Here is a 19,357-nt window from a genome sequence, read left to right on the forward strand (position 1 = left end):
ATAGCGTTTTTAATTTTATTTTTAACCGTTTTAAATTTATGGGCGGGTCAATCCACAATCCGACCCAAGTATCCATTTACTCTCACAGATATCCAAATTAACCACAGCTCTCGACCCGGCAATTCGGACACTTTAAAAATTAAGCATCATTATTTATATATATATATATATATATATATATATATATATATTTGATCAATTGATTCAAACTAATCACTAGCTAGTATGCATTTTTTTCAATACTATTAAAAATATGATTTTTTGCAATAAGCTTATCAATACAAACTTTAATATTTCATTAAAAAAATACAGTATATCATAAACTAAAAAAAATGAACCCATTTTCACTTATTCAAAACAACAAACAATTTGCTAAATAAAAATAAGGAAAGGAAATAATAAGATAGAAATTAATCCTCTAGTTTCTCCGTTATCTCTAGAAAAGACTAATTAATTATAATAAGTAGTATGATCATAATAATTAAAAGCTTAGATAGAAATTAATCTATGGTGGAGATACAGATTCCCTACGTTTACAGTTTCTAATCTTGATCTTTAACACTTCTTCCTCTCCACCATTGCCATTGACAACTTCACAGCACTGTCTTCTTTGCCCCTGCTCGTAACCATTCATCACAAAATTAAATTATCACTTTTGCATTAAAATTATGAATTAGGTCATCATGAAAGGAGTGTGAGACCAAATGTCCGGGAAAAATCCCCCCATTAAATTGGTTATCGAGATATGTATTGACAACAACTTATTAGGAGGGTCGGTTTTGGAGTAAGCCCAGCTAACCCTTGGGCTAGGGCAGTCTCATCCTTAATTAGGACAATTCATTGTAGGTTTTAAAATTAGAAAAGTCTAATTTTTACTAAAACTTAGTTTATTCTTTTTTATAAATTATTAACAGGGAATTATTAATAATTTATAATTAATCTAGAGTAACTTAGCTATATGAGAAAATAAGAGTTTTTTTTTGTTTGTTTTAAATCAGGGTTAAGGCAGACCAAAGCCAGGGCTGAATCTGAGTTTTGAATCATTGTCTATTTTTCAAGTTTTACGTTCTTTGATGTATTTTTTAGTTTTTTCATTTTGATTTGAAACGTACTACGAATCATGTCATAATTTATGCGAGAAAAAATTGTGATCATTATTGTGGTCCTTACCTTGGTCCACACGGAAGCATCCAAAATGGCAGCCGAGACTTTAATAGTCTTGATAGATGCAGCCGCACCATAGTCCTCCCTAATGCATTCTTTACCCGGTTCCGCCTCAACCTTTTTGTACATGGTCCTAGTCGACTCACCCGAACTCGAATTGACCATATTTGTCGGCCCATCTAGAAAATAAATAATGGGCCTCTCGCACGGTTCTTGGCTTAGGACCCGAGTGTTAAAGGAAAAAGGTTCTGCGCTCCAGGTCCTCCACGTGGTAAACGTTTGAAATGGAGTGATTAATTCTTTCGCAGTCACCAAACTCGGGTACAATTGTGCTGTGTAGCCCCATGATATCGAAAAAGACCAGTTTCGGTTCAAGTCGTAGCAGAAGGATTGTTGTAACAGTCGGCTCGGATCTAGTTGATATGATTGGATCAATTTCTTCGTCGACTCGACTTGTGTGAGACCCGGGAAAATGGGTTGCAAGTAGTCTTGATGGTGCAATGAGACCAATGGGACCAAGGGATGAGCGGCAAGTAAACCATATGGGTCTCCTCTTATATCAACCTATATACATACGCCAATAGAAAGTCAAAAGAATTAAATATATAGTCCCATTTGATTATTGTATTTCCTTAGAAAATTTTTAATAAAAAAAAACTTAATATTCTTATGAATGTTTTATTATGACAAAATTATTATAATTTTTAACCAAGAGCTTGTTTGATCTTGGGTTATTTGAATGATATTGGGCTACTTGAAAAGATTTTTTTTATTCAAAAGTGAAAATTGAAAAAATAAATGAAAAAATATTCTTAAATAAAATATTTTAAATAATAAAATATTCTTTAACATTTTAAAATTTTGTAAGAAAAATAAAATTATTTTGATATTTAATTAAAAATTGAGTAATGTACGTAGTTGAAAATGCTAGAGTTAATAGAAATAGAATGAATGATAAATTATTTAAAAATAATCTCAAATAGTTTATCATTCATCAAACATCCCTTTTATAATTTTATTATTCATTTACACACTAAAATAATTAAACATTCTTACTTCTTTTTATTAATATGACATTCTTACTTTATCTTTTATTAACATATTAACTATTATATTTAGACATGTTATCTAAATGATTTAGATAAACCATGTTTATAACAACCAAATTTTCCTTTTCCAAATAATCTGAGATCAAACAAGCTTCAAATTTGTAGTCAAAAGATAGTTTAGCTTGCTTTAAAAAGTAGAGTTTCATTTTAGCCTCATCACATGCTTACAAAAATGTAATTTTATTGGGTAATATAAATGTTAAATTGTTTTTAAATAAAATGTCATCCTGAAAGGATTTAAATGATTTGGATTTCCTAGGGTACATATACCCGGTGACAAAAGGTTATTTGTTCATATACCAAATTAAACATCCTATGCAAAAGAAAACTATAATATCAGATTTGATGGATCATAAATAGTTAGGCAGCAAATTAATTTGATATCGATTTTTTTTTATCAAAATTTAAATGAACCTGATGGAATCCGAGCTCTCTAGTAAGTGGCACACCGATCTCCGCCATGCAACCGCCAATCTTCTCATCCGAGCCATAAGCAGAAGAATATCGATCGATACACCCATCTAATACCCTAACCAACACCTCCGCCAGCGGATAACTAATCGCAAATCCTCCGCCACCATACGCCATCGTATACGAATGTATCAAATCTTGTTCCACGCTCTCCGAATTCGACCCAATATAATACATTTCCTTATGATCGTATTTCCTCAAAACCGTTAACAAATTTTCTATGAAGAAAACCGTGTCATCATCTCCCATAACAAACCACCTAACGTCTTTCAATCCAAGTTGGAAACTTTCCTTTATTATTCGGGCTATTCTAATAGCTGACCGGGAACCATACCAACAAGTGTATTGGAACCGGGTAGTGTCCTCCGATACCCTGTATTGGGGTGATGACTCTGGCCATGGCGTGTTTTCTTGTGGCGGTTCGTCCAACCAGACGAAGCCACGAGTCGTGTTTGGCTTCCACCAGAGTTCGCAGTAGTGGCGACGCTCCTCCCACATTTTTGCGGAGCCTCCTATGCCGAAAAGGATGTGGGAAACATTTGTTTCTTGGTAATAATTAGGTTGAAAGTTGATGCCACCATTGGTTGAATCCGATACGCGGACCGTGGTTGATGGGTCGACGTGGGAAGTTGTAATGGACGAGGGGATAGCATTGAAGGAAAGGAGAGAAATGGAGGCAACCGCAACTATGGCAAAGAAAGCCTTCATGAATGAAGTGAAAATGTCGGTGACTTTGACGGTTGCGGGGATGGTGAGGAGGAATTTGTAAGGTTTGGTGGTGGTGGCGAGGTTTCTTGGGCTGAGTTGGTGAGACGACATCTTATTTTCGGTTTTTTGTGTTCTTGAAGATTGAAGAACAAATCTTAAAAGTTGAGTTAGATGATGGGAAAGTTGAAATTGATTATATACATTTTGTAGTTGAGGTGTAATTGTGGTATGCATGATCTTTTAATCATCCTTAGACTATAATTAGGGCTGCCAAACTAATTAATTATATTAAATTTGAAAATGTATTATTGAGATTAATAAATAAATCCCTATATATATATTATCAACAAGGTGCTAAATCCTATCTGAAAATACCTTAAATTCATAAATAATTAAGTGATTCGGATCATTAGAAAATGAATGAATAATGATGGCTTGGTTCTATGAGATCGTGGAATCAACTAAATGGATGGTCTGCAAACATTCTTCTCATCATAGACCGTCTCGCTGTCCCATATATATATATATAATTTTTTTTTAAAGCCCTTATATATATATATTTTTAATTTTTTTTTGGCTAAATATTAGTTTATATATTTGTGGTATACATGTGTGCATGACGGCCATTTGCTTTGGTTGAAGGGTATTATTAATTTATCCTACAAGTAGGGTACTTAATGTTAGGACAAAAGGACACTTACTGGACATAATTTTGTTTACAAATGAAGAAATAAATAAATATATATATATATGAAATATATTTAATATTTATGGTGCTATGACTTTTTTAAATAACATAATTCATTTCATAAAAAGAATAGAAAGCAGTGGAAAAAACATTATTCATGTACAATAGATGTTCTCATATTCTGCCAAATTGATGATCACCAAAATAGCCAAAAAAAAAACAAATTGGATGAAACAAAAAAAATAACTAGAAATGAATCCGAAACAAATCAGTTAAATGATGTAAAACCAATACTGCCTCACATAACTGACAAAATGAGAAAATGTGTCAAAACATCATTAAAAAAAATAGCTTGCCTCCGTGCCCCCACACAGTAAAGTGAACCGAATCGAGACACAAACTAATGAGCATCCGCAAACCTTATTAGTCAAACATTGATGCTGCCAAAAGCAAAAAATAAAAGAGAACTAAGACAAAAACGAAAAACCTCACATATACTCTGGCCGACTCCCACACCGGATTAACAACCATAAGTCACTAGTGATCTAAACAAACCGATTAGAAACCAATGCAACAATAACCAAAAAATCGGGACAAATCGATTGAACACATGCTTCGAAAATAAAGAAACACTACAACAAAAAAGACTTACAGTGACGCTTAAAAAGATTTGTATCAACCTTTAAAATCGTCGACAAAATTGTCATTGACGCTTATTCTAGCGTCGCCAAAAGCAGAATGGTTGCAAGTTTTTACCACGCTTATTTAAGCGTTGGTACAAGCGTTGCCAAAAGACATAAAAGTTTTAACCACACTTATTTAAGCGCTGGTAACATTAATTCAAACGTCGCCAAAAGTCTATTTTATTTTTAAACTATTATTTTAACAATTTTTTAAAATTTTATATTTTAATTTTGACTTTTCTTTTAAATGTTATTTTAATTTATTTTTTTAATTTTTTATATATTAAATAAAACACCAACATTTCAAATATAATAAAAATACTTAAATAAATAAATAGAACATTAATTAGTTAACTTACAAATAATGTTTTATTTATTTAAATAAAATGCATTAAATTTAAGTAATTAGCTCTCGCTTTGGAGACTTTTTTTTGTCACTTCGGACACGACCGTAAAACTTATCGTCGACGGCGCCTCCGACGTTGGAATAGTCTCAAACTTCTCCAGCAGGTGCGTCTCTTTCTCCCCTACAATCTGACCGAAGTATCTTCACATTGGATGGATGAATCGACCGAAATCGTAACTGCAAGAATCGGGTGAAAACTTTCAAAAATCGTCGGTCGCGGCCTTGCTCCCTCCCTGGGAGTGGATCTGAATCCCCATCGCCTTCTGGTCGATTGCAAGCGTGTCTTATGGTTCTCTGAAACATGTAGCAACCCGCCGTCGGTCGTCACTTTGCTGGCTGATGGAAGAACATCGTCGTCGACCTTTATCGGGGCCTTCTACTCGTTGCGGATCGGTCCAGCTTCTCCCCTCATGTATCGCTTATAGTTTTGGTCGAGGTTTCGGCCTTGGCTTCAGTCCACAACGTGGAGGTCGCGGGTCAAATTCCTGTGCACCATCATATTCGCCTCTTTGAATCATTCGTCCACCCTCACTTACTGTTGCAATACTTATTGTATTGTGGCTCCATTATAGGCTATCCTCTCTATAGGATAGTCTATCCCATGGTCGGTACACGCCCGTCCGGTGTCATTACTTGGGCAAGAGGTGCTACTCTTAATCACCCATCTAGCCTAAACAAGGTGTTACCCAGTCCCATGACCAGCAGCAGCTCGGCGAGGGTCGGGGTTGCATTGAAACCCCATGGAAAATAGGGCAAATCAATCAAAGGTAGTTCTGCAGGTGATGGACGCAAAGGTTCTTCTGATTTTGAGGCTAAATAGGCTCCAGGTCAATCTTCTTTATCCCATAACCCATATCAGATAGCATATTGTGCATTAGGTCCTACTGGGACAATACTAATGATAAATGTCTTGATTCTGATAGGAAATTAGGTGATGCTTTGATTGAAAATATGGAATTAGGATCTGATAGTGTGTTGCAATCTAAGGATGTTAGTAACTACATGATTATGATTGATAAAAACTATTTTTCTGTTGATGAATTGTTATCCTTAAATGTGTTGGGAATTACTACTGCACATGATGAATCTAATGATCCTAGTTCTAGACTTAGTCCTTTTGTTATAGCCCCTGTTTCATTTGAGAAGCCCCCCTGTAATATGTCATTTGGATCTATCGGGTGTTGATGTTGTGGTTAATCCTTCTGGGTTCGTTCTGAATGTTGTCTTGAGTTTTGCTGATTTTTTCGGTCTGCCCTACAATTTTGAAAATCATCGGGTCCATTGTGGATGCTCCCTTGGGTGTTGCGGCTGCTATGTCTGTTTCTGTTGTAGCTGGTGCTAACATGGGTGCTATCGGGTCCATTGTGGATGCTCCCTTGGATGATGTGGCTGCTTTGTCTGTTTTTGACCATGCTGGTGCTAGTCTAGGTGTTATCAGGCCCATGTCTGCTTCCCTTTTGAGTATTCTGGATTCTAGAATTGCTGGTCTTTATTTTGATGGTGCAGTGAGGCTTGATTGTTCAGAGGTTGGGGTCCGTTCGAGTTATATTCGTGGTTCTGATGCTATCGAGTCTGGTGGTGAGAATGCTCCTTAGGATACTATGGTGGTCGATCCTTGTGATGTTGGGTTTGGTGCTGGTGTGATAGCAGGGTCAGGGTGTAGTTTAGATTTGGGTGATGTCAAGTCTGGTCATACTGGATTAGGTTCGGGTGATGCGTTGAAGTTTAGATGTACTGATGTTGGGCTAGATGTAGGTGATGTGACTGGTTCAGGTTCCCCTGTTACATTTGAGTCTGGTGGTTGTGATGCTCTGATTGATGCGACTTTTGGTTACATTTCTGATGAAGCTGATGCTATCGGGTCTGGTGGTGGTGATATTCTAGTTAATGTTGCTACTCTGTATATTTATGATGTTTTGAGCACTATCGGGTCTAGTGCGGTCTTGTCTAGAGGTGATGCTGTCTCATGCCAAGGTGATACTACTGTTTTAGGACAAGGTGTTCCCAAATTCTGTTGTAGAGTTGCTGAGGATGCTTTGTTGCGCAACAAACTGGACCTGTGTAATGTGGCTGATTTTGTGCTTGACTTTGATGACATCCTCAACACTGATGTTGTTGGTTTAGCTAAAGACTCTTCTGGGTTAAGGGTTGGTTTTTGCATGCTTGTTGGATCTGAGCCTAGGGCTTGTTGGGTTGATTCTGACTCTGATTTTACTTTTAATTATGGTTTTGTTTCAATGTCTGGAAAATATACCATACATATACCATAATTAGATAAAAGAATAACTTAATCTTGAAATATCAGGAATATTTTTCAAAAGAAAATACAAAAACACCTTTCAAGAACATTAACTCCTAAAAACATCAAAAGATCAGCATCAAAACAACATCAAAAGATTCTTCCTTCCCCCCTAAGTCTAAGGCTAATCTTTTTCTCTTTCTTTCCCCCTTTTTAACATCATATGGGAAGAGAATCTACAGACGACTCTAGGGCTAAGGTTAGAGCAGAGTTATAGACATCCCTGTTTCTTTTCTTCGACCTGAGCCTACCCACCCGAAGAACATAGTCGACAACCTTCTGGTTGTTCAAGATTTTAGAAGAATTGGCATGAAACCCATGACCAGGTTTAGTAAGGAGACAACAAAGAAATGCGCAAAGAGGAATGTCATAGCTGAAGATCTTCTTTCGAGAAGAGATCATTCTAACCAGATTGTTGAAGAGAAATTTCGATCAGTTGATGGCTACACCCCTTGTGATGGCCACCATTATTTCGAAGACTTTCGTATAGTAGATGTAGGAAGAGTCTTTTGCAAGGAAGGATTTGGAGATGATGTCGTTGAGTAGGGCATACTCAACCTTTAGACTGTTACTCTTCCCGTGATACTCAACAGGAAGGATTTACCCTTCGAAGACTTGATCTGAAAAGACAAGCGTCATTTCAGACATAATTTCATTTGGAGAGGAAGGAAACTTATGGATTCCTTCAGTTGGAAGTCTGAAGAAAATGTCGAATGTTTCTTCAGTGAAGCAAATATTTTTGCTAAGTACATTCGCACGAATGTACTGATTAGGGTAAAAGTCTGCGGTTTCGAAGAACTCACGAACAACTTGTTCGTGATAGATGTAGTGAGGACGAAGAAACTTCTTCAGCCCAGAAGCTTTCAATGATTCAAACATTTGAACCATTTCAGGAATCATTAGAGTAGAAACAGACTTGAAGTCGACTTGTAGGGATTTCGGAGAGAAAAAAATCATTTTGGCAAGATGAACACAAGATCTTGACGATTCGAATTCTAGAGAGAGAATTAAGAGTTTAGGAGTACTCAACCATTTGAGTGACACTGTTCATTAAATATAAGAGAGCTAACTGTAACATTTAATATTTAATGATTATACCAACCGTCAAAAATTTCAGAAACCTATTCTCAAGGGACACATCTATCAATTAATATTAATCATGAAAATATACTGTTAATATTAGACGTATAGAAGAAAGTTATCAGAAATTTTAGTCACTCTTTAAATATTGAGAGACACCTGTCTTCAATCTATTTGAGAAGTGACTGGTGTATTTTTGGCGGGAAAAGTACATAGACAGATCCAATGACAAAGGACAGCTGTCCCGATAGCTAGAAGATGAAAAGTCTAATTGCACAAGTAGACGATTAAACTACTTTCCACATTCTTCACTTATAATTGGGAAATCCGTCTATTAGACGTTAATGTATAATTGAGCTTGTCTTATAAATGTCTAATGTCTATTAGACGTAGACGTCTAATTATGCATGAATAACACGTATTAGACGTGTGTCTGGTTAGACGTGAGCTTCCAATTGTTCTTGTCCTAAAAATGTCTAACGTCTATTAGACGCATACGTCTAACTGCGCAGGTTAATAAACCAAAACATGAGTTCCCAAAAGAAAATAAAAATGCTTGAGTAGACGTACGTCTAAGTAGTTATGTTTCTTAAACTTCTTTCCATTGGACGTATTGAGACCTCTGTCTTCTTGTCTGTCCAGTTACATTTTAACGATATGTTCTCCCTCAATTTATGCACATAATAAAATCAATCAAGATCAACAAGTCCTAAAATATTTCTAAAGTGAGAAAACTTAGTTTCGGGTAGAGGCTTCGTGAAGATGTCTGCAGTTTGTTGATATGTTGGGATGTATTCAAGACGAATCTGCTTCTGATTGACATGCTCTCGGATGAAGTGATGTCTGATTTCGATGTGCTTTGTCAAAGAGTGCAAAACTGGATTATAGGTGATTGCGAAAGCACTAGTGTTGTCGCAGAAAATTGGAAATTCTTCAGCCTCAATCCCATAGTCCCTAAGCTGTTGTTGAACCCACAAGAGCTGAGAGCAACAACTACCACCATCAAGGTACTCTGCTTCAGCTGTAGACGTAGCAACCGATGTTTGCTTCTTGCTGAACCATGATATAAGACGATCTCCAAGGAACTGGCAAGTTCCACTCGTACTTTTTCTATTAATTTTGCACCCTGCATAATCTGCATCAGAGAAACTAGTCAAATTGAAACTGGAATCCTTCGGATACCACAGTCCCACATTTTGAGTTCCCTTCAAGTATTTCAGAATGTGTTTAGCAGTAGTAAAGTGAGAAAGTTTGGGATTAGTCTGAAATCTTCCACAGGCACCAACAACAAATTGGATATCTGGTCTACTAGTAGTAACATAGAGCAATGACCCGATAAGACCTCTATAGACTGTGACATCTACACTTTGACCACCATCATCTTTGTCCAAGGAGGAGCTCATTGGAGTAGCTGCATCAGAGCAGTTCTCCATCCCAGACTTCTTCAGTAACTCTTTGGTATACTTGGCCTAATTGATGAATGTTCCTTTCTCCAACTGACGAAGTTGAAGACCGAGGAAGAAAGTTAATTTTCCCATCATGCTCATTTCAAATTTGTCTTGCATCAGCTTGGCAAATTTCTCACACAATTTGGAGTTAGTTGATCCAAATATAATATCATCAACATATATTTGAACAAGCAGAATGTGAGTCTTTTGTGAATCTAAACAGTGGTTTATCAACAGTTCCAATAACAAAATCATGATCAAACAGAAATTCAGTAAAAATGTCATACCAAGCTCTAGAAGCTTGTTTCAAACCATATAAAGCTTTATCAAGTTTAAAAAACATGATTTGGCAAAGTATGATCTACAAAACCAGAAGGTTGCTCAACATAGACATCTTCATTTAATTTACCATTTAAAAATGCAATTTTCACATCCAATTAAAAAACTTTAAAATTCTTAAATGATGCATAAGCTAGAAAGATTCTAATTGCCTCAAGTCTTGCTACAGGTGCAAAAGACTCATCAAAGTCGATACCTTCCTCTTATTTGTATCCTTGAGCAACTAAACGGGCTTTGTTTCTAATAACTAGGTCATCTTCACTAAGCTTGTTTCTAAATACTTATCTTATTCCGATGATTGACTGATCTGTTGGTCTAAGAGTTAGATGCCACACTTTATTCCTCACAAATTGGTTTAACTCCTCATGCATAGCATTGATCCAATCTGGATCAACCACTGCTTCACCAATTTTATTGGGTTTAATTTGAGAAATAAAGGCAGAATTGGCCATTTCATCCATCAATTGACGTCTTGTCCTTCGATGAGAGAAAGGATTTCCGATGATCAATTCTGGTGGATGATTCTTGTTCCATCTGAAGTTGAATCCAAAGGGATTGGTCATCTGAACAGGTGACTCCACGACGTCCGAACTCTCAACAGTTTGTTGAACAAGTGTTTGTACGTCTGGTTGGATTTCAACCGGATCAGCCACAAGATCAGACACAGAAATCTGTTTATCTAGAGCTTCATCCTCACTTACAGACTCAAGATTCGTCGCTTCTAATCTGTTAGCAATGTCAATGGGATCAATGGAATTACTCTCAACAGACTCATCAAAAACAACATGAAGGGACTCCTCAACAGTTTGAGTTCTGTTGTTATATACTCTATAAGCCTTGCTTACTAAGGAATATCCCAGCATGAATCCAATATCTTCTTTAGCATCAAAAGCGGTCAAGTAACTTTCCATTGTTATGGATAAAACATTTACACCCGAATACTTTAAAGTATGAAACTGTGTGAATTCTTCCGTAATATAGTTCATAGGGAGTTTTATCAAAACGTGTGTTAATTATTGACCGATTTTATGTGTAGCAAGTTGTGTTTATGGCTTCTTCCCAGAACCTCTGAGGTACGTCTGATTCAGCTATCATAGATCTCGTTGTTTCTTTAGAGTCTTCACTCTTCTCTCAGCAATGCCATTCTATTGTGGAGTTCTGACACTAGACAACTCGTGCCTAATCCCAAACTCCTCGAGATAAGAGAAAATATATTTGTTTATGAACTCAGTTCCCTGATCACTTCTAATGCATGCAATATACAAAGATTTCTGATTTTGAATTCTTTTAAAGATCATAATCAAATTTTCAGCAGTTTTATCCTTTGATTGTAAAAATGCTACCCATGTAAATCGTGAAAAATTATCAATAATAATTAGGGCGAATCTCATTCTTCCTAGGCTCTTTATAGGAATTGGACCAAACAGATCCATGTGTAACAGTTCTAAACAGCGGGTGGATTGAGATTTCCCTTTACTTTTGAACGATGATCTTCCCTGTTTACCTAACTGTCAAGCTGAACATACTTTTTCTTTAGAAAACTGTAATTTAGGTAAGCCAATAGCTAAATTGTTTGAACAAATTTTGTTGATGGTTTTAAAATTTAGATGTTTTAATCTTTTATGCCATAACCATTTCTGGTCATTCCTGACAATCATGCACATATGATCGGATTCTTTATTTTTCCAGTTCATTTTATATGAGTTTCCTACTCTACTACTAGTTAATAAAGTATTACCATGTTGATCCTTAACTAGGCATGCATGAGTTTGAAAATCTACTGACAGACTATTATCACATAATTGACCAATACTAATCAAGTTATAGCATAGATTGTCAACAAGTAACACATCATTAATGGTTAGATTATCATGGATAATCTTACCCTTACCCATAGTCTTACCCTTCTTATTGTCACCAAAAGTGATCTTAGGTCTAGAACAATCTGCTATATCAGTAAGAAGTCATCTGTTTCCTGTCATATGTCTGGAACAGCCACTATCAAGATACCAGACAGATTCCTCCAGGACATCACTCACATGTACCTACACAAAATAATATTTACAATCGTTTGGTACCCACATTCAATTGGGTCATCGGTCAATCAGTCCCTTAGGAATCCATATTCGAGTTATTTTGATGAATTTCTCATTTTGTGTTGTGATTAATGCGTATAATTTTGACATAGCAGACGCCTTCCTTCTAGCCTTTGATCCTTTAGTCTTTGAAGATGATTTTCTTTTAGAAATCCTTGACTTCTTGCCAAGTTTTAGATTGCCAGACTTGCTGACTACTTTTAACTTATTTTTCAGCCAGCTAACAGTCGGCGGAACATAAGTTATTACATTCTTCAAAACTAATTCTTCATGAATTAGATCAGATTAACTGTTAGTTAAATTCCTTTTAACAAAACTTATTGGCTTAAGCTTGTCAGTTGCTGTGTTTGACTTTTTGTAGAACTGGTTTGGGTCATCGCTATCAAATCCTAAATCGGATTTAGATCCAGCAGGTTTCAACAGACTAATCTGATATTTGATAGCTTCTCCAGACCTTGTCCACGCACTAACAACATAGTTTAACCTTTTGTTTTCAGAAGAAAGTGTTTGGATCTGTTCCTTGAGCATCTCATTCTCGGATGAGATTTCTACTACTTTCTTTTCAAAACATTTGATTCAGAAATTTTGTGTGAAGAAGAAATATTGGCCTCATATTTTACTTTCATTTCATAAAAGGAATCTGATAAATTCTTGTACTCAATGGCCATGTCATTGAGTGCATTAGTTAACTCTTCGTTGGTAAATTCTGGTGGGGAAACATCATTTACCTTGGATTGATCGTCTGCCATCAAGCATGTTACAGTTTCAGTATCATTTTAAACAGGAGAATCCTCAAATTGCTTTCGGCCCATTTGGATTTATTTTCAACACACATGAAAACTTTATGATCTTTCTGGTTCTTTTTGGCTTGAACGTTTCGACCATAGATCTGAATTAGCTTCTCCTAAATTTCTTTAGCAGAGGAGCAGGACTTGATCTCGTAGAATATATTCATGTTGATCGATTGATACAAGATATTTTTGGCCACATTATTCAGATTGTTGGTCATCTTATCTTTAGTTGTCCACTCACATCTTGACTTCGAAATTTTTAAGGACCATCGGTAATGACGTTCCACATATCACAGTCAGAAGTAGTCAAGTGAGCTTGCATTCTCATCATCCAATAGTCGCAGTTATCTTTCGAAAGAAGAGGGATCTCGTTGATGATAAACATGATTCAGGTTGTTGATGCTTGAGAATAGAAAACAAAACTCTGATACCAATTGAAAGGATCGGTGGCAGCAATAGAGATAGGGGTCTAGCTATTGATGACAACTTCGTACAAAAACGGTTTGATAGAAATCCTGTGAGGGATTTAAATCACAAACCCTTGCAAACTCTTGAACGATTCAAGTGTGGAAACGTTTTCTCAGGTTTGAAGCTAAGAACCAAAGAAAAAGAATATGATAAAATATAAATGACACAAAGAGCTGTTTATGGATGTTCGGAGCAAAACTCTCCTACGTCACCCCTTCTTCCAACCACTGGAAGGATTCACTATACTTTTCGTAGAATCAAATAGAGTTGCACGGCTAACTTACTATTGAACAGAACACACTTTGTTCAACTTGCAGTATATTGAAGAATATCACTCAGCTAGACAATACTTTGATTCTAACTCTCTCTTAATGTACACACAGTAAAGCAAGAAAGCAATTTATGAGATTGTAAGTTCAGTAGTTCGTTCGTATGCGTATTTTTTAGTGTCCAGCGATTCATCCGTTGTCCTTGAGAATCTTTAAATAGAGAGCAGGAACCAACGGTCGAATCTTCTATAATGACACGTGGCGAACTTCCATTGGAAAACCTTCATAGTACACAGGTACAGCAGACTCTAAGCACTATGATCGTGGTCGTACCAATCTGGTAGTGCGCCGAATATTCTTCTAGGATTGTCCTACAATAAACAAGTAGTGGGAAGAATATTTGTTTACGTGGCATTAGTTCATTGGTTGCAACTGACTGTCGTACGTTTGTTAGACTGCACGTCTAACTACGTATCTGTTAGATTGCACGTCTAACTACGTTTGTTGGATTGCACGTCTAACTACGTTTGTTGGATTGCACGTCTAACTACGTATCTGTTAGACTGACGTCTAACTACGTATCTGTTAGACTGCACGTCTAACTACGTATCTGTTAGACTGCACGTCTAACTACGTATCTGTTAGACTGCACGTCTAACTACGTATCCGTTAGACTGCACGTCTAACTTCGTATCTGTTAGACTGCACGTCTAACTACGTCTGTTAGACTGCACGTCTAACTACGTATCTGTTAGACTGTACGTCTAACTGCGTCTGTTAGACTGCATGTCTAACTGCGTCTGTTAGACTGCACGTCTATTTCAATGCGTCTAATAGCCAATAAGTCTAATGAAGCTCATTCAGACTTAGTCTAATATAGCATGTTTTCGATACACCTGCACCAAAAACAATTAGACGGCTTAGTTTAAGTTTTATACACACTCATCCTCAAAATTCCATTAGTCAGAATATTTTGACCCTTAGTCAAAATAATTTAACCCAACAGTGTGATATATAAAAGACATTGAATGTAATAAAAGTAAGGACTAAAATAAGTAATGTGTAGAGTATGAGAAAAACAATATGTTAAGTGCAAGTACTTACACTAATTCCAAGGAAGATTGAGAGATAATTTACTCTACTATTATCGTACTAGTTATCATGTCAAAAAGAAAAAGCCGATGCAATTAACTTTGTCCACAAGAATTTCGATTTTTCTCTAGAATACCTCTAACTATTGTTAATCCCTTTCCACAACTCACTCATATTTGTTACGTTGATATTTTTAGTGAACTAAACCGACCAATTTTATTTGTATTAATTTTAATAATCTTCCCCCAATACCCTATTTTTCAGACACATATCTCTAGCACTACTTAGACAACAAGATTTTGTTGAAATAAAAAATGTTCGATTACTAGACCACATCATTTGTCGGCCTTTTTGACCTTGCTCCATCTAACCAAATAAGTGATATTAGAATCAGTTGGTTCCATAAAAAAATTATTAATCAGTCTTTCAATTTTTTAGCCACTACTCTCTAGAGACGAAAGATCGACATCATATACAGTTGGAGAGAAGCGATACAGTTTTTTATAAGAACCAACTCCCTTCACTTTTCTATATTGCTTAGGTCAATTCGGTTGGGTTCAGCGAGCGGTGGACTCGGCATCAACTCAGATGCAAACGCTGTGAAAGATAAAGTAGGAAGTTCGGTCATCTAAATGGTTGATCAGATCGACTCATCCGAGGGTTGTTGATCCAAGGCATGGTACTTTGAGAGTGTAAATCAAATTGTTGGATGTAGAGGGTTGAGATTGCGTTGTGCGCCAACCTTGTGGGTTAAAACGAAGGCTGGCGCGGACGATCGGAATGGAGAGAAGCTTGGTGCGCTCTTGGACGTTCGATCGGGTTATCGAAACGAATGACTATATATATATATATATTATTTTTATTTATTTGTATTCTTATTTTATTTTTATTTTTGGAAATTGTTTTAAAATATTGTTTTGATTGCGACAATTCTTGTATGTATAATTTATAAACCCTTACATTAAATAATTTTTTAAAAAGAGTTTAAGAAGTTATTCAGAATTTTCTTTCAATTAATAAACATCATTGGGCTCTTGAAATTCAACTATTGAATTTTGGTTTGATTATCAAGATCCGAAGTTTAAACCAAGTTACATCCCAATTAACTTCATTCTTAATTTTTGCAATTAAGTAATTCCTTAAATTCATTTTATTTAAACATTACTTGTTATTTCAATCTAATCTTCACTATTAAATCTTATTCCAATCTCGTTTTATAATATAACGATAGTTAGTTTGCGAGTAATATAATATTTGTCTCTCCTAAAAGAATTAATTGGGCCAGGCATTCTAACTAGTAATTTTACGAACTTAGGTACATAGAAATCCTAAAAGAATTAAGCCCAAATATATTGTTTTAAAATTTGGTAAGAAATTACATATCTTTAATTCAGTCTTACCAATAATATTAATTTTTCATCTTATCTATTAGTTTTTAATAATTATAAAAAAATCATAAAACTGTTAAGGGCCACTACTTGGAGTGTGCATATATTTTTTTCTTAATCTAGAGTCCAGCCCAAATCAGGCTCACATTATTTATTACAAGTTCATAAGCATAGAATTACAAAAAATAAAACATCAATATAATCTCAACAAACACAAAATAAACTAAATTAAAAATCATAAAAATTTAAACCGCCAGTAATACTAAGATATGTTTCCTTCATTTTTATTGTAAAATATTAATAATAAAAAAAATGTATAGTTACTTGTGTTTGAGATTCTTCTTTACAAATGCCCAAAATAATTTTCCATCTAATTTTCTCACATTAAATCCATGGGAAAAGTAAAAGAAAATTCCTTATGCAAGATGTCATGCATGACCCTTATTTGTGTTTCAAGCAAGCTGCGGATTCGACCAATTATCTATGTTAATACAAACTCGTGATTTGTCAATGACACAATCCATGTTTAAATTTGAATTCACTAATATAAGGAGTTGGATCTGGATTTAAACCAAAATTTATATATTTAAATTTTATTTTAAAACTATATTTTTAAACATATTAAACTTTTTATTATCAAAATATCATATGTTTTTGGCACTACAGTAGTTATGTATTCCTTCGAGGAAGGTCTTAGTTTTTATATTTGTTATTGCTCCTATCGTATTTATATTTTTTTTTAGAAATTCTCACATTTTAGAATTCAAACTTTTATTATGTATATATTAACAAATTTAATAATATTTCTTCGTTAAACTCAAATTTACTCCAACTTTAAGTATTTCCAAACATGTACAATAACAATTAATTAATCCTCATTACCTTTCTTTTTAGAAAAATACAATAACTAATTGAACCTTAATATAAATAGGGTCAGCCCGAATAACTTTGATGTTTTTATAAATTATTTTGAGACCTTAAGATTGAGGACTCTAGACAGTTACATTGGTTGTCTCACCTTAAGACCGACCTTAAATATAGGCCATTGATAACGAAGGGAGGACGCAAAACACAAATCATTATCCGCACAACATGCTTGAATCATATTGACAAAATGTTCGGGTATATATTTAGGACTCTATACATAAGTTTGATTAATAAAGCTCCATTCCCCTTATAGGCTTCCATGCTTGGGTTTATTTAAATAAGTTTATTTATATAAGAAACCTAATTTAACATTATTTCATATTCATTCACATCTATCACATTACTTAACTAATTAATTAAAATATTTAAAAAATTAATTTTAAATTATTATTTATTATTTTATTAATATATATTAATAACAAACAAAATTAATATATATTAATTTTTTAATAGGCTTGGTTAGGTTTAAGGATGACAATTTGAAACCGTACAGCGAAAACTGAACCGAATTGTCCCGTTTGGGACGGTTTTTCCCTAAAACCAAACGGGGATGGGGCGGAGATGGTATTTGTGCCCCCCGCTCTGACTCGCCCCAATTTCACCCTGATTCTATCCCGAACACTATAAACATAATTAAATATATTAAATTACCTATATATTTATTTATTAACTATTTTGTGAGCAGTAATTTTATTTTTTATAATAATATAAAATTTTAATATATATATATAATATAATATATATTAAATTAAAAAATTCGTTTATATAATTTTTTGTATATATATATTTTTTTAAATATTTTATTAACGGTATCAAGTGAGATTCCCCGAAACCGAAAAAAACCAAACGGGACGAGATGGTATTAAAAAATTCCCGAAATAAAAATAGGGCGAGGATAGTAAATATTTTCTCAACCCCCGGAACTAACCTATTGTCATCCTTGTACTTAGATTATGTCATATAATATATTTAAACAGTTTGATATTCAATTCTCAAAAACTAATTCAATACTCAACTGTTGAGAACTTTGTTTTGGTTTTATTCCCATTTATTAAGTCTATGGGTATGTTTGACAAGATCCAATGTTTCAGCCATGTTACATTCAAATTATCTTTTGTCCTAAATTTTGGGATTAATTAATTCATTCCAAATCTTAAATTCATATTACTGGAAAATTATCTGTTTCAATCTTTATCTCCATTAAATTTTATTTTAATTTAATTTGTTTTACTATATAACAATATATCATTTTAAGCGATCATTTGTTTAATTTATAATCTCCGATTGATTAGGAAGTTAGTCATTTTAAGTCTCGGTCTTTACAAAATTGAGACTGTACAATTTCTAAGATACACATACATCTTAAAAGGGTACTTCTTACTATATTTTTGTTTACATTCTTTCAAATTTGGTAAGAAAATGCATATTTCAAATTCATTACCAATAATTTAAAATTTTATTTTATTCATTAGTTTTTAATATTATAAAACTATAAGAGAGCCTCAATTGGGTTGACTTCATTTTCAGTTTAGAAGAACACCACATAGATTCTTTATTTTTTAATCTTTTTTAATTAAATAATAACTAGCATGATACCCCATAATCATGTCCTCGTTTAAATTCAAAGCATTTTTGATAAAATCGAACACGTCACATTTTGGTCTATTAAACCGACTCTTACTTCATTATATTATAGATAACCAAAACCATTTTGTCTTCAACTTTCCTCTCCGTTAGAGTTAAAAGTAAGGATTTCTAATTTGAGAAGGCATACATGTCTATGAGATAGCTCAAAACCACCTACTTGTGTTTCAATTATTACTCCTCAATATATATACTTTTAACATAAAAGGTAACATGACCTATCACATTAATAACATTTACTTCCATATAAGCGTTCTAAGTGAGGTGTTCTAAACTGAATATTCGAG

At 34.4% G+C, this 19,357-nt stretch overlaps 1 protein-coding gene across 1 annotated transcript; it reads right to left on the reverse strand.

The window, feature by feature from the left end:
- Window positions 1-446: 446 nt before the first annotated feature.
- LOC124937484 lies at window positions 447-3,574 on the reverse strand. Its single transcript, XM_047477752.1, has 3 exons — window positions 2,688-3,574; window positions 1,171-1,728; window positions 447-616 (listed from the first exon to the last, which is right to left on the reverse strand). Exons 1-3 carry the CDS (start codon window positions 3,561-3,563, stop codon window positions 506-508), a joined length of 1,545 nt encoding a protein of 514 aa, XP_047333708.1. The 5' UTR covers window positions 3,564-3,574; the 3' UTR covers window positions 447-505.
- Window positions 3,575-19,357: the final 15,783 nt, after the last annotated feature.

This window comes from Impatiens glandulifera, chromosome 5 (assembly GCF_907164915.1).
Source record: "Impatiens glandulifera chromosome 5, dImpGla2.1, whole genome shotgun sequence".
Taxonomy (NCBI): Eukaryota; Viridiplantae; Streptophyta; class Magnoliopsida; order Ericales; family Balsaminaceae; genus Impatiens; species Impatiens glandulifera.